This window comes from Hemitrygon akajei, chromosome 7, assembly GCF_048418815.1.
Source record: "Hemitrygon akajei chromosome 7, sHemAka1.3, whole genome shotgun sequence".
NCBI classification, from domain to species: Eukaryota; Metazoa; Chordata; class Chondrichthyes; order Myliobatiformes; family Dasyatidae; genus Hemitrygon; species Hemitrygon akajei.
In genome coordinates, this window is record NC_133130.1 from 130,171,171 (window position 1) to 130,188,508 (window position 17,338).

Sequence of the window (17,338 nt, forward strand, 5' to 3'; positions counted from 1 at the left end):
TTGGCCAGAGATAAAGCGCAGAATAGGGCCTTCTAGCCCAACGTGCGGTACCGCAAAGCAACTCACCAATTTAACGCTCGCCTAATCATGGGACAACTTACAATAACTAATTTACCTACTAACCAGTACTTCTAAAAACAGATTCTTCCCGGGGGCTACTGTGCAGCTGAATAATGCTACACCCCACTTGCTAACAGCCATTGACTGCAATGGACCATCAAAGTCACTTATTGTATGGAAATATGAGAATTTTTTAAGATTAAGCTGTACCGCACACATTGTAATGTAAATATCCGTTTTGCAGACTAGAATGGCACCGCAATCTCGTTGTCTTGAGCAGTAACAATAAAGTTCTGTCCTATTTAGATTGTGGGAGGAAACTGGAACAGCCGGAGGAAATGCATATGCACACAGGAGGAACGGACAAACTTTCTTAGAGGACACAGGAATTGAACTCTGAACTCCAATGCCCCAAGCTGTAACAGCATCGTGCTAACCACTATGTTACTGTAGGAAGGCACAGGGGCTCAACAAACTGGAGACAGTGAGACTAGATTTGGATCAGATCTCAACAGGTCCATTTTGCAGAATGATTCTAAATAATATTCAAGGTTCAAGGTACATTTATTATCAAAGTATGTATGCAGTATACAACTCTGAGACTCATCTTCTCTAGACAGCCACAAAACAAAGAAAACCGTGCAAGCCCATTCAAAGAAAAACATCAACCCTCCCCCATACACAAAAAAAAACAAATCTTGTAAATGCCAACAAGAACATCAAACAGATCCATGCACAAAAAAACAAATCATGCAAACGCCAAGAACATCAAACCCCAAGCACCCTACACACAAGAAAACTAATTGCACAAACAGAAAATAGAAAAATTACAAAGCAGATTAAAAATATATAAAATAGTTTAGCTTTAAATCATATGTTCAGATAAAGGGTTACATTCGCAGCACTAAAATTATAGAAATTTTGTCTGTATATAGTGGACTCCAATTGGACCATCGGTTAATCATGAGAGCTGCTTATTTGGGACAACCCTTAAAGAACAAATCGAGAAAACAGGCCGGATTTGCTTTGTTTAATTGGGGCAGGATACTGCTGTCGAACAGTTTCTAACTAGTGTTAGTTGCCTTCGCTTGCATGGACAACAAGACACTACACTTAGAGCAAATGGATTTGAAATAAGAGTCAATTGCTTGTGCTTGTGTTTGAAAAGCAATGATTTTTGTCACTAATAGTTGGTGAGAAATAAGCAGTAAGGCAATTCGGAATGGTTTTAGCTTGGAGATGCCAGAAACAGCCGAGTGAGAAAATTAAATGATTTCACTACTTCAACAAGTTAGAAACTACACAAAGTTTGAAGGTATTGACAATCATCTTGAATGTTACAATGAAAATGAAGATTTGAAGGATGCAGTCATTGATAACATTGTATGAAGGCAATCTATTATCTGCACTTAGTGTCTGCAATGATTTTGTTCATTTACAGTCAATCAAAAGAACACAGCAGCATATATTGGATGAATTCCTCCACTGATAACCATTAGGAACTAATACACAATTTTGTAGAATGGAGTAGTATTGATAGTGTTCTAATTTATTCTGTATTTAATGTAAATACATAATTTACATTATGACAGTTGAAGAAGTTTGGTAAGGGCCCCCAAATTCTAAGAATTTTCTACATAGGCACAACTGAGCGCATCCTGACTGGCTACATCACTGCCTGGTATGGGAACTGTACTTCCCTCAACCACAGAGAGTGGTGCAAATAGCCCAGTACATCTGTAGATGTGAACTTCCCACTATTCAGGACATTTTCAAAGACAGGTGTATAAAAAAGGCCCGAAGGATCATTGGGGACTTGAGTCACCCCAACCACAATCTGTTCCAGCTGCTACCATCCGGGAAACAGTACAGCAGCATAAAAGTCAGGACCAACAGGCTCCGGGACAGTTTCTGATGGCTCCAGGCCATCAGACTGCTTAATTCATGTTGATGCAACTGTATTGCTATGTTACATTGACTATCCTGTTGTACATAATATTTATTATAAATTACTGCACATTGCACATTTAGACAGATGTAATATAAACTCCTCATGTATATGAAGGATATAAGTAATAAAGTCAATGCAATTCAAATTTGTTACTTAGTTAAGCAGGAGCCTGACTTTTTTTTATATACCTTTTGAACTATTTCCATGTAACTTTGGCTAACTGGGGCAGTCGGTTAATTGGGCCAGAATGTACTGGTCCTGATGTGCCACAATTACCGGAATCCACTATTTAGTCTTAACATTTGCCAAATCACTTCAAGTCATTAACTAATAACTAAACTTTATTTTAATCAGTTTCCCTTTAACCACCAGACGAAGACCTGTCACACTAGAAATACAGAAGATGGAAGAATGGCTTTCACAGTTACACTTTACATTAATAATTATTTGTATTTCATTCACAAAAGTTGCCTCCTTTAGTTACATTTTACTGATGGTAAATTCATTGACACATATTACACAGAATATTCTTGAAGTGATTGAATTGATATATTAAAGCTGTCTCCAAGTACACACAGTTGACATATGTATTTACTCACTAATTCAAATTTCAAACCCAGAAACAAACAGAAGCTCAGAACTTTGTAGTACACTTTGTTAAGGCAACCTTCAAAAAGATATGTCCACCTCCACAGATTCAAAACTACAAGTCACAACTTTATTTTATTTAGAGATACAGCATGGACAGACCCTTCTGGCCAAATGAGCTGCGACGCCTAACAACCCACTGATTTAATCCTAGCCGAATCATGGGACAACTTATAGTGACCAATTGACCTACTAACTGTCATTGGGCTGTGAGAAGAAACTAAAAGCCCATGTGCAAATGGGAAGGGGCATACAAAGCAACACACACAAAACGCTGGGGGAACTCAGCAGGCCAAGCAGTACCAATGGAAAAGAGTGAACGGGCAGAGACTCTTCATCAGGACTGGAAAGGAAGGGGAAGACACCAAAAGAAAAAGGGGGAGGGAGGGAAGGAGGATGGCCAGAAGGTGATAGGTAAAGCCAGGAGGGTGGAAAACGTCAAAGGCTGGAAAGGAAGGAATCTGATAGGAAAGGAGAGTAGACCATAGGAAAATCTGAAGGAGGAGAGGACCCAGGGGAAGGTGATAGGCAGGTGAGAAGAGGTAAGCGGGGCCCGATAATGTACCAGGTCAAGTTCTGAAAGACTGCGCAGCCCAGCTGATGGATATACAGTGGTGCTAGAAAGTTTGTGAACCCTTTGGAGTTTTCTCTATTTCTGCATAAATATGACCTAAAATGTGATCAGATCTTCACACAAGTCCTAAAACTAGATAGAAAACCCAATTAAATAAACAACACAAAAAACATTATACATCAGGCAGATGGTGTACAAACGGAGGAAATTCAACACCGTTGTTACTCTCCCCAGGAGTGATCAACCAACAAAAATCAGTCCAAGAGCAAGTTGTGTAATATTCCAAGTCAGGTAACAATGTTACCTGAAACATATGTTTGAAGTAACACACACAAAATGCTGGTGGAACACAGCAGGCCAGGCAGCTTCTATAAGGAGAAGCACTGTCGACATTTCGGGCCGAGACCCTTCCATATGTTTGAAGTTATTGCATTCAAGGGGCTCACACCAGTTACTGAAAGCAAAGGCTCACATACTTTTCCAGCAAATACATGTAACATTGGATCATTTTTCTCAATAGATAAATTAAAAAGTATAATGTTTTGTGTTACTTGTTCAATTGGGTTCTCTTCATCTAGTTTTAGGACTTCCGTGAAAATCTGATCACATTTTAGATCATATTTGTGCAGTAATAGAGAAAATTCTAAAGGGTTAACAAACTTTCTAGCACAACTGTATTCAACATCTCTCTGGAACAATCCATTGTCCCCTTGGTTTTCAGGGCGGCAACCATTATTCCAGTGCCAAAGGCGGCGACAGTAACCTGCATAAATGACTATTGTCTGGTGACATTGATATCAACCGTTATGAAATGCTGCGAGAGGCTGGTCATGCAGCACATTAAAGCTTTTCCCCCGGCTACACTGGACCACTTATTGCTTAAATCAACCCACTGATAATATAATAGCCTCTGCCCTCCACTCTGTCCTGTCCCACCTGGAAAATGGGCTCTCATGTACCAGACTGCTGTTTTATAGACTTCAGTTCAGCATTCGACATTATCATGCGCCAGGAACTGGTGGGGAAACTGTCCTCTCTAGGTCTCAAAACCTCCCTCCGCAATTCGATACTGGGCTTCTTAACAGTAAAGCCACAGTCAATCACATGGGCAACAACATCTCTCACCCATTACACTGAGCAATGGTGCTCCCCAAGGCTGTGTGCTCAGCCCGCTGCTATTCACACTACTGACACATGGTTGTGTCACAGGATCCAGCTCAAACTGTGTCATCAAGTTTGCAGTTGACATACAGTGGTTGGTCTCATCAAGAATGATGATGAGACAGAGTACAGAGAGGAATTGGGAGTGGCTGGTGGATTGAAGTGAGAACAACCACCTAAGTCTGAACATGAAAAAGGCAAAGGAAATGATTGTGGACTTCAGGAAGGTGCAGACAAACCACCCCCCTCTGTAAATACATGGCTCCGCTGCACCAAGTTCCTGGGAATACACATCATGGATTACCTCACCTGGTTCCTTAACATCACCTCCCTGAACAAGACAGCACAGTAGTGCCTCTACTTCCTAAGACGATTGAGGCAAGCAAAGCTCTCACCCTCTCCCCATCTTAACTGTGTTTTACAGGAGCACTACTGAGAGTGCCCTAACAAGCTGCACCTCCATCTGGTATGGGAGCAGTTGAGCATTCCATCAGAAGCCCCTACAAAGGACTGTGAAAACAGCTAAGAAGATCATAGGGGTCTCCCTACCATCCAATGAGGTCATTTATCAGGAGCGCTGCATATGCAGGGCCCTTAGTATTATTAAGGATCCCACCCATCCATCCAGTATCCTCTTTGACTTTCTACCATCAGGAAAGAGACTGCAAAGCATAAAAACAAGAACAGTCAGGATGAGAAGTTTCTTCCCCCAGGCCATTAGGCTTCTGAACTCCCAGTCAAAGTGTCACTGGTTAATCTGCTCCAATAATTAAAACTAATGCACTTTAGTTTGTTATTTATGTGTGATTCATCAGAAGATTTCATCCTTACCTTCATAAATTATCGTGTGTTATGTGTACTACTGTGCTTTACAACCTGGTTGGAAGAAATGTTTCGCTTCTACATACATTATACGGTTATAAACTTTATATACATGTATATAGTTAAATAACAATAAACTTGAATTGACTTGATTCAGGCTTAGAGATGCCAAAAATTGGCAGGAGTGAAAATTAAACTATTTCACTACTTCAATAAGTTAGGAACAATGAAGAATTCGAACACTGGAGGTCACTGTTGTCATTAATGACAGGGTGCACAGATGTGCGAAAGCAATATATTGACCAGAGACACTTTAACACTGATCTCTGGGAACTGTAGTCACTGATGGGACTATGGATGCTGTTAGGGTGCACTCTGCAGTTATGGGATACAATAAATATTAATTTCAACAGCAAGCTATCTTCAGATCCAAATGTGAATTGCAGATTGAGTTTAAAATGCAATTTAGAACAATGGTGTTCTTGGAGCTGCAGACCAAGAAACACTTAAGGACCTGATATGTCTGCATATTTAGGAATGCAGCCCAGAGACAACAGTGATTAGCATTCATTTTGGGTGTCTGAGGTGTTAATGTGAAGATCTCGGTGTTTGAACATTAAATGTAATTCATAGGAAGCATTGGGGATATATTCAAGCCACACCGCCCAGCAACCTGATTTAACCCTAGCCTAATCATGGGACAATTTACAATGGCCAATTAACCTACCAACCTGTATGTCTTTGGACAGTGGGAGGAAGCAGGAGCACCCGGAGGAAAACCCGTGCAGTCACAGGGAAAACGTATGAAGCTGCTTACAGACAGCCCTGCAACATCCAGGGAAGAACAAGAAGAAAAAGGAATGCCGCAGGAACATCAGGTAGATTGTAGGGCACTAGTGTAATGCAGAAGTTTGTAATAGCAACATTTGCTACAGCATTCAAAAGCAGAAGTTGAATTAATTCTGGAATTTACAACATTTTTACTGGATACGTTTTAGAAGTCTCTTTGCTACTTCAGAAGGCAAGAATTATATCAGGTGGCGTGGCAACAAAAAGTTGAATTAAATTATATGAAAAAGAACTTCAATTCTCTTCTTACCATAGCCTTGTGTCCAAACAAGAAACTTTCCTCCACGCTTGTTACATTGTCATACCTGTTGTACGAAAATGAGGAAATGTTCCAAAAAAAAGAGAAACGTACCTGTTTGAACTAAAGCCTGCTGCCTTTTGAAAGCTTCGATCTCCACTGTGTTGGCCGTGCCCGCCACAGGTGTACCTTGATGCGTCTGCTATGGAAGGACAAAACAAAACGTGTGTTAGAGATGATGCACTGGCAACAGCACGGTGATGCAACAGGATTTAACCCTTCTGATGCCGGAACGATTCACAGACTTGTCAATGCCACATTGACTCCTTACCTGAAACTGTTGCGGCTGCTGCGTTGAAAATGCAGCAGAAACATTAGGGGGAAGCTGTGTTGCTATGGCAACTGGCGTCCCTGTCTGGCCATCCTTTCCTGTCACCACTTTTACCTTAAATAAAAACAATGCATTCATTCACAGGTTCATCACTGAAACATCAAGTCAGAGTGGAGAAAAAAAGAGTAATTTGTATTCCAAGGACAGCCAGGAAACTTCTGTAGGGTCTCTTTTCTTAATTCCTAGGCTTGCTTCACACAATTCAGTGCACTTTGCCACATTGGTTATAAAAATTGCTTTGTGGTTTAAAAATAACAAATGCAAATGTTTTTTTTTGCTTAAACTGTCTATTGTAGCATCAGCGGCAACTGGAATATAAGCACCAGCTTGAATTTGAGGCCAATGATACCAAACTTGAAATTACAAAATGACGATATAAAAATAATCTGTGAGAGGGGAGTGGATATGGCTAGGAACTTTGATCAAGTTTACTTTATATATCCAGTACCTTCCACTACTCAAAAAACACAAGAAAACCAGGAACTAAATGGTTAATCAATAATTCCTTCACATTAATCACCAAATATTAACCTACAAATTCTCTAAAGTATGTCCCACTATGCTACACAAGTCTGGAGAAGCAGTCAAACCCTCTACATCAGGTAATGCTGCCATCAGGAAGAAGGTACAGAAGCCTCGGGATTCTTGCTAGTGTAGCAGCTAGCGTAACGCTATTACAACATGAGTAACACCACCATCCATGACATGCTTTCTTCTCTTGAGTGAAGTTTTCCACTTTGGTTCAGGAGCCTGATGGTTGAGGGGTAGTAACTGTTCCTGAACCTGGTGGTGCAAGTTCTGAGGCTCCTGTACTTCCTGGAGACAGCAGTGAAAAGAGAGCATGACCTGGGTGGTGGGGATTCTCTGATGATGGATGCTGCTTTCCTACGACAGTTGAAGTAGATGTGCTCAATGGTTGGGAGGGCATTGCCCATGATGCACTAGGCTGAATCCACTATATAAACTATCAATTTAATTTCAATGTACCCCTATTTCAATTTAAGTATTGTACAAATTGCAATCAACAATTTTTACTCTGTTCTGGAGACTAATGCATCTGGGCAATTCTAGTTAAGAAGATATAATTAAATCCAATAAATCACTGTCAAAATGTTAAAAAAAAGCATAGCAAAAGACAAAACTGAATTGTCTTAATTAGCATCAGATGTTAAGCTCAAGAATGACATATTAACAAGTCCTGTAAGCATTAAAATACAGAAAGCAGTCACTGCACTACATATAGCACCTTGTAAAAGTACAGTCGGCCCTCCTTATCCGCGAGGGATTGGTTCCGGGACCCCTCGCGGATACCAAAAAACGCGTATGCTCAAGTCCCTTATTCAACCTGTCTCAGTGCGGTGAACATTAGGACCCGACGGTGCAGCTCTGAATCCACAGTGTTTCTGTTCACGAAAATAATCACGATCATGATTGAAAATAAAGTGGAAATAATAAAGTGATCAGAAAGAGGTGTAATGCCATCAGTCATTGGAAAAGCGTTAGGCTATAGTTGGTCAATGATCTGAACAATTTTAAAGTGAGAAAGGCCCTGCCCCAATGAAAGCTACCAATTATTACTAAGCAACGCAGTGGTTTAATTATTGGGTTTTGGGGTTTTGGGTTTTTGATCCTCCACATCAACCAGGCACGGATGGAGAGCGCGCTCGAGAGCAATCTGTCACTGGATCAAACTCGGGAACGTCTGAAACATACGTTCTTAAGTGTTTTATATGCACAGAAAGGTAAAATATATACTATATACTAAGACAAACGTTTGACTAACTGACACTAAATAATACCGGATATACCTGTTCCAACTTGCTTAGTAAGAGAACTTCCAATTTTTTTTCGATCCCGATCCACGATAACCTACGCAAATCCTCCCGTATACTTTAAATCATTTCTAGATTACTTATAATACCTAATACAATGTAAATGCTATGTAAAATAGTTGTTATACTGCATTGTTTAGGGAATAATGACAAGAAAAAAAGTCTGTACATGCTCGAACAACAGCTGCTGGAAGAGTACTTCCAGGTTTTCTCGATACACGGTTGGCTGAATTTGCACATGCGGAACTTGCAGATAAGGAGGGCCGACTGTATTCATCCCTCAACTCTTTGTTCACTTAAATTACAACCAGGTTGTAATCCCTGGTATTACAACCAGGGATTTTGATCAATGTCAATGAGAATTTTTAATTGTGAATCACATGCTCCTTTTTTCCACAGTAGATCCCAAAAAAACAGAAACAATTATAAAGCATGAAAAACTAAAAATTCAAAAATTGGATTGTCAGCAGTTCAAAGGTGACAATCTTTGCTCAGTCGAACAACTTCTCGCAGCAACTACAGCCAGTAGTCTTTCTGGATAAGTCTCTATTGGCTTTGCACAACATGATGGCGCAGGTTAGTTGGGGAGCGATGGTGGACATCAATCTTGAGGTCTTGCCAGAAATGTTCAACCAGGTTAAGGTCAGGACTCTGACTGGGCCACTCAAGGACATCAACTTTCTTCATTTGAAGCCACTCCATGCTTGCTGTGGCAGTGTGCTCTGGGTTGTTGCCCTAGTGAAAGATGAACTTCCTCCCCAGTTTAAGTTCTTTGGCAGAAGCTAGCAGGTTTTTATCCAGGATCTCTCTGTATTTAGCAGCATTCATCTTCCCATCAATCTTCATTGCCACTCTCCCGTAATTACCCTATTTGTGCAAGGCCCTTAGAGATTGTGGAGCCATGAACTTCATCTGTAGTTGCAGCCACTGACTTCTTCAGCTCATTCAAAGTGACTGTTGGCATCAAAGTAGCCTCTCTTACAAGTACCATTTTTCCAAGGCAACTAAGTTTAGAGGGTGTAACCTGACCTAGACAGTATGGCTGTGATTTCAAAAATTTTTCATTTTTTCATAACGGACTGCACTGAGCTCCGAAGTATGTTCAGTGCCTTCGAGATCGTCTTGTATCCTTCCCCAGATTTGTGTTTCTCTACTATCATTTCCCTGACTTGTCTTAAATGTTCTTTTGTCTTTATTTTGGTTTGGTCTGTTGAAAATCTATACTGTTAGGCCTTACAGGGAGAGGGGATATTTATTCAGATGATTCTCCAATGTTTACATCAACAAATTGAGTGAATTGGTAGGGTAATATATAGTATTGTAGCTGACCAAAGTTAGCGTAGTAATTACAAAGGGGATGAATGAATACCTTTTCAGCCTCACAAATTTGGTTTTTAAGTTTTAGTAAATTGTTGACCGGTTTTGGATTTTTTTTTATTTGACATGATGCACAATGTTTTGTAGATCATATCAAAAAAAATCCTACTTCGATGTATTTTAAATTTAGAAAATGAGACACTAAAATGGGAAAATAGTTGTTGGGGCTGAATACTTTTTCAAGGCACTGTAAGCACCAAGAAATAACCACTTTCCTTGATGTTTAAGTTCTTCTGCCAAATCCCCAACTAACCAGTAACCTGGAGACCATCATTTACCAAGTAAAAGACTATATAAAAAGTTGAGTATTCTGCAGAAGTGAGTCCCAAAGAAGGGTCACAGACCGAAACATCGATTGCTTACTGTTTGCCATAGATGCTGCCTCACCTCCTGAGTTCATTCAGAATTTTGTTAGTGTTGCTGAGTATTCCGCTGTGAATAAATAATCTTACAATATCCCTATTCCAATATCTTCAAGGAAATGATCAGAATCCTCTCCATTTAGATAGATAGATACTTTATTCATGCCCATGGGGAAATTCAACATTTTTTCCAATGTCCCATACACTTATTGTAGCAAAACTAATTACATACAATACTTAACTCAGTAAAAATATGATATGCATCTAAAATCACCCTCTCAAAAAGCATTAATAATAGCTTTAAAAAGTTCTTAAGTAGTTTACTTAAATACATTGAGTCCTAACCCCGGCACTTTAACATATCTTACTCCTGGCGGTTGAATTGTAAAGCCGAATGGCATTGGGAAGTATTGATCTCTTCATCCTGTCTGAGGAGCATTGCATCGATAGCAACCTGTCGCTGAAACTGCTTCTCTGTCTCTGGATGGTGCTATGTAGAGGATGTTCAGGGTTTTCCATAATTGACCGTAGCCTACTCAGCGCCCTTCGCTCTGCTACCGATGTTATACTCTCCAGTACTTTGCCCACGACAGAGCCCGCCTTCCTTACCAGCTTATTAAGACGTGAGGCGTCCCTCTTCTTAATGCTGCCTCCCCAACACGCCACCACAAAGAAGAGGGCGCTCTCCACAACTGACCTATAGAACATCTTCAGCATCTCACTACAAACATTGAATGACGCCAACCTTCTAAGGAAGTACAGTCGACTCTGTGCCTTCCTGCACAAGGCATCTGTGTTGGCAGTCCAGTCTAGCTTCTCGTCTAACTGTACTCCCAGATACTTGTAGGTCTTAACCTGCTCCACACATTCTCCATTAATGATCACTGGCTCCATATGAGGCCTAGATCTCCTAAAGTCCATCACCATCTCCTTGGTCTTGGTGATATTGAGACGCAGGTAGTTTGAGTTGCACCATATCACAAAGTCCTGTATCAGTTTCCTATACTCTTCCTCCTGTCCATTCCTGACACACCCCACTATGGCCGTGTCATCAGCGAACTTCTGCACATGGCAGGACTCCGAGTTATATTGGAAGTCTGATGTGTACAGGGTGAACAGGACCGGAGAGAGCACGGTCCCCTGCGGCGCTCCTGTGCTGCTGACCACTGTGTCAGACCTACAGTCTCCCAACCGCACATACTGAGGTATATCTGTCAAGTAGTCCACTATCCAATCCACCATGTGAGAGGCTACTCCCATCTCCGTTAGTTTGTGCCTTAAGATCTTGGGCTGGATGGTGTTAAAGGCACTAGAGAAGTCCAGGAATGTAATCCTCACAGCACCACTGACCCCATCCAGGTGAGAGAGGGATTTGTGCAGCAAATACGTGATAGCATCCTCCACTCCCACCTTCTCCTTATACGCAAACTGAAGAGGATCCCGGGTGTGCCTGGTTTGTGGCCTCAGATTCTGTATTATCATCCGCTCCATGGTCTTCATCACGTGCGACATCAAGGCAACAGGTCTGAAGTCATTCAACTCCTTTGGTTTGATGGGAGACTGCAGCCCACAAATACTCAACACCATCCAAAACAATTTAAATCCTGAAGACTCCACCACAAATGGTAGACTGTGAAGGAAGTGCCACACAAACTTTTGAGCCCTAAGATCTGAATGAACAAGGCCACCAGGATCTCGAGCAGCAAGTTCACCTCAAACACATAATGCCCTGACTTGGAAAATAACATGTCTGCTTTTTAGTCATTGGATCATGCAACACTGACCCTAATAAAATGTAAGAATACCTCTAAGACAATTACTGAAATAGTTTGAAGTGACTTATTACCACTTTCTACAGAACTTGAGCCTCCACATTCCTTGGCAGAACAGAAGTATTTACAAAAAAGGTCTCATTATGAAATTTGAAACAAAATCAGAACCTGTGTCACCAATGCCTTTGAACATAAAATCCTACAAAAGGCAACACTGTGGCGACCCACTTTCTGGGCAGGCGAACCGGCTCACAAATAGCCAGCGCGCGGGAAGAGACTTTGGTAATGCACTTCTGACGTCATTTCCGCCCGGAGAGGGCGGGCGTTAGGGATTTAAATACCAGCACCGCGAGGTTTGAATAAACTAGTCTCAAAACGACTTACCGACTGCATGTCCTTATTTCAGCGCTGTGTGTAGCACATCACTACATTGGTGACCCCGAAAACGGGATTTGGAACAAAGATGACCGACTCTTCATCTGTTCACGCAGTTTCGCTACAACTGCCGACTTTCTGGACGCTGCGACCACGTGTGTGGTTTAGCCAAGCAGAAGCCCAGTTCCAGATTTGGCAGATATCCTCTGATTCCACGCGTTACTACCACTTGGTGAGCGCCCTTGACCAGGAGACGGCCGCCCAGGTTGCAGAGTTTATACAGTCACCCCCAGAAGAAGGCAAATATGAAGCATTCAAGGCGCTGCTCATTGGGACCTTTGGCCTCTCATGGCGTGAGCGGGGTGCCCGCCTGCTTCACCTGGACAGTTTGGGAGACAGACTGCCATCAGCATTGATGAACGAGATGCTGTCCCTGGCTGACGGACACAAGCCCTGCCTCATTTTTGAGCAAGCGTTCCTGGAGCAACTGCCCGAGGACATACATCTGCTGCTGGCCGACGCAGATTTCAGCGACCCCCGGAAGGTGGCAGCCCGGGCAGACGTGCTGTGGAAAGCCAAGAGGGAGAGCGTGGCGTCTGTCGGTCCGATTACCAGGCCATGTACCCAACAGCAGACCAGACCAGGCCCGGCAAGGAAGCACACACAACACAGAGGCAGGAGTGAGGAGGACAGTGAACAGTAGTGTTTCTACCACCAGCGGTGGGGCACAAAAGCCCGCCGTTGTTGCCCGCCCTGCAAGGGCCAGGGCCAGCTGCCGCTGATGACTATGGCGGCTGGCCACCAGGACAGCCTCTTGTACGTCTGGGACAAACAGTCGGGACACCGCTTCTTGGTCGACACCGAAACAGAGATCAGCGTCTTGCCCCTGACGGGGTACGACACCCGCAAAAGGAAGCCAGGACCCACCCCCTGAGGGCTGCAAACGGCAGCATGATACGGGCCTACAGCACCCGCACAGTGCAGCTGCAGTTCGGCACCAGCCAGTTCACGTGGGACTTCACACTGGCCACAGTGGCCCAACCACTCCTGGGGGCGGACTTCTTGCGAGCTCACAGCCTGCTGGTCGACTTGCAAGGGAAAAGACTGGTACATGCCGAGACTTTCCAGACGTTCTCCCTGGGTGAAGCCAAGTTGCCAGCCCCACACCTGGACTCCATCACGCTGTCGGACAACGAATTCACCAGACTCCTGGCGGACTTCCCATCAATTCTGACACCGCAGTTCACGGCAGCCATGCCCAGACACGGGGTACAGCAGCACATTCCGACCCAGGGACCACCCCTCCACGCCGGCGCACGAAGGCTCCCCCCGGAAAATCTCCGCCTGGCGAAGGAGGAATTCAAGCGGATGGAGGAATTGGGGATCATACGGTGGTCCGACAGCCCATGGGCCTCCCCCCTGCACATGGTGCCCAAAGCAACAGGGGGCTGGAGACCATGCGGCGACTACCGCAGGCTGAACGAGGCTACGACACCGGACCGCTACCCTGTGCTGCACATTCAGGATTTTGCAGCAAACCTACACGGCACACGGCTCTTCTCCAAGGTGGACCTCGTCCGGGGATACCATCAAATCCCGATGCTTCTGGACGACGTCCCCAAAACAGCACTCATCACCCCTTTCGGTCTTTTTGAGTTCTTCCGCATGCCGTTCGGCCTAAAGAATGCCGCACAGACGTTTCAGCGGTTAATGGATGCGGTGAGACGCGACCTGGACTTCGCTTTCATCTATTTGGATGACATCCTCATAGCCAGCAGCAGTCGTCAGGAGCATCTGTCCCATCTCCATCAACTCTATGCCCGACTGAGTGAATACGGCCTGACAATCAACCCGGCCAAATGCCAGTTCGGGCTCGACACCATCGACTTCCTGGGCCACAGGATTACTAAAGACGGGGCAACCCCTCTGCTCGCTAAGGTAGACACAGTCCGCCATTTCCCCCGACCCAACACAATCAAAGGCCTTCAGGAAATTGTGGATATGGTAAATTTCTACCACCGCTTCCTCCCTTCAGCTGCCCGAATCATGCAGTAAGGGCAAGGACATTACCTGGGATGAGGAGTCCGCCGCCGCCCTCACAGTGGACGCATCTAACACGGCAGTTGGTGGGGTGCTGGAACAACTCATCGAGGGTCGCTGGCAACCCCTGGCGTTTTTCAGCAAACACCTACGACCACCCGAACTCAAGTACAGTGCTTTCGACCGGGAGCTGTTGGCACTGTATCTGGCAATCCGGCATTTCAGGTACTTCTTAGAAGGCAGGCCGTTCGCCACGTTCACGGACCACAAACCATTGACCTTCGCGTACACGAAGGTGTCCGATCCCTGGTCGGCTCGCCAGCAGCGACATCTGTCTTACATCTCGGAGTACACGACGGACATCCAGCACGTCTCGGGAAAGGACAACGTCGTGGCCGATGTACTCTCCAGACCAGCTGTCCAGGCCCTGTCCCTGGGGGTGGACTATGCAGCACTGGCGGAGGCGCAGCAGGCAGACGACGAGATGCCCAGCTACAGGACCGCAGTCTCAGGTTTGCAGCTGCAGGACTTTCTCGTAGGCCCAGGTGATAGGACCCTCCTGTGCGACATGGCTACCGGCCAACCTCGCCCCATCGTCCCGGCAGCCTGGAGGCGGCGGGTTTTCGAACCATGTGGACTTGGCGCAGCCGGTCGCGGTTCAGGCACTGCGGCGCAGAGGCAGACCTCCCAAACAGAGTCCAACCCAGACTGAGGACATTGGGGGGTGTATCGCCGGTTCTGGGGGGGGGGGGGGGGGGGGGGGGGGGTTATGTGGTGACCCACTTTCTGCACAGGCGAACCGGCTCACAAATAGCCAGCGCGCGGGGAGAGACTTTGGTAGTGCACCTCTGATGTCATTTCCGCCCGGAGAGGGCGGGCACTAGGGATTTAAATACCAGCACCGCGAGGTTTGAATAAACTAGTCTCGAAACGACTTACCAACTGCATGTCGTTATTTCAGCACTGTGTGTAGCACATTGCTATAACACACACAAAATGCTGGTGGAATGCAGCAGGTCAGGCAGCATCTATAAGAAGAAGTACAGTCGACATTTCGGGCCGAGACCCTTCGTCAGGTGTTTGCGTCCTACAAAAGGCAGTGGATTCAGCCCAGTACATCACAGGTAAAACCCTTCCAAACCATTGAGCATATTTACATGCAACACTGTCGTAGGAAAGCAACATCCATCATTAGAGATACCAAGCACACAGGCCTTGCTCTTTTATTGCTGCTGCCATCAGGTAAAAGATACAAGAGCCTCAGGACTCACACCATCAGGTTCAAGAACAGTCACTACCCCGCAACCATTAGGCTCTTGAACAAAAGAAGGTAACTACACTCATCTCTTGAGATGTTCCTACAACCAATGATCCCACTCTAAGGACTCTTTATCTTGTTATTTCAGGCTCTCGTTATTTGTTGTTATTTATTTATATTTGTATTTGCATAGTTTGTTTTCTGCAGTCTGGTTAATCATTCATTGATCCTGTTATAGTTACCATTCTACAGATTTGCTGAGTATGCCTGCAGGAAAAAGAATCCCAGGGTTGTATGTGAGTGAAATAGATGTACTCTGATAATAAAATTTACTTTGGACTTTGAAATGCTAATGCAGGAATCTCAGATACACCTACTGGGACACATTACTATTTCAATTTATGCTTTCAAGAAGATTACTTAGTTTCAAAAAGAAAGCAACTTGTTACCATAACATATGTATCTAAGTACTGGACAAGTTTACTAACTCTTCAGCCAAAAAGTAACACGTTGCTTGTAAAGCTATCCTTTCACTGTCCACTTGATAAAGGTTATCATGGTTACAAATGCTCCTTTTGCCTAATGATTGGGTAATTAAAGACAAGCAGAGCTATTTGACCCATAAAGCACTTCCTTCCACAAACCAGTTTCTAAATTGGGCAGCACAGTAGAGCAGCGTTAGCACAACACTATTATAGCTTGGGGAGCTCCAGAATTCCATTCAATTCCGGCGCCATTCTGTAAGGAACGTGGAATATGTGGGGCTTTCTCCTGGGTGCTCCGGTTTCCTCCCACTGTCCAAAGATGTGCCAGGTAGGCTAACTGGTCATTGTAAATTGCCCTGTGATTAAGTTAGGGTTAAATCGGGGCTATCAGGAGTTGCTGGGGCACTGCAGCTCAAAGGGCCTACTCCATGATATATTGCTAAAATAAAATTTTAATAAATAAAAATAAACTGTAGGCAACAGTGACCCAAAAAGTTAATTCCAGTATTCACTGCTCTACTAACTTTGGTCATGGGGAAAACATACAGTCGGCCCTCCTTAACCGTGGGTTCTGCATCCACGGATTCAACCAACCGCGCGCGGATCGGAAAAACCCAGAAGTTTTGTCTCCAGCACTCATTATTTGAGCACATACAGACTACTTTTTCTTGTCATTATTCCCTAAACAATACAGTATAACAACTATTTACATAGCACTTACATTGTATTAGGTATTATAAGTAATCTAGAGGTGATTTAAAAGTACAGGCAGTCCCCAGGTTATGAACGAGTTCCGTTCCTGAGTCCGTCTTTAAGTCGGATTTGAAGTCGGAACAGTATTATTTATATTAACAGTATCCAGTATTATTTAGCGTCAGTTAGTCAAACGTTTGTCTTTGTATATAGTATTCATTTTACCTTTCTATGCATATAAAACACTTAAGAAACGCATGTATTTCAATAATTAAACCACTGCGTTGCTGAGTACTAATTGTAGCTTTCATCAGGGCAGGGCCTTTTACATGCTCCATTAAAATTGTTCCGATCATTGACTGACTGTAGCCTAACACTTTTCCAATGACCGACGGCGTTTCACCTCTTTTCGATCGCTTTATCACTTCCACTTTATTTTCAATCGTGATC

The 17,338-nt window shown here is 43.9% G+C and overlaps 1 protein-coding gene across 12 annotated transcripts in view; it reads right to left on the reverse strand.

The window, feature by feature from the left end:
- ep400 (E1A binding protein p400) overlaps positions 1–17,338 on the reverse strand; it is a 223,349-nt gene that overhangs the window by 179,939 nt on the left and 26,072 nt on the right. For 10 of the 12 annotated variants that reach the window (XM_073051939.1, XM_073051948.1, XM_073051940.1 and 7 more), the window contains exons 3-4: positions 6,635–6,748; positions 6,418–6,505 (exon numbers count right to left, since the gene is read on the reverse strand). In XM_073051939.1, the coding sequence (XP_072908040.1) occupies positions 6,418–6,505; positions 6,635–6,748 (202 nt within the window). The remainder of the gene's footprint in view (positions 1–6,417; positions 6,506–6,634; positions 6,749–17,338) is intronic. The other 2 variants (XM_073051949.1, XM_073051946.1) reach the window with 1 other exon arrangement.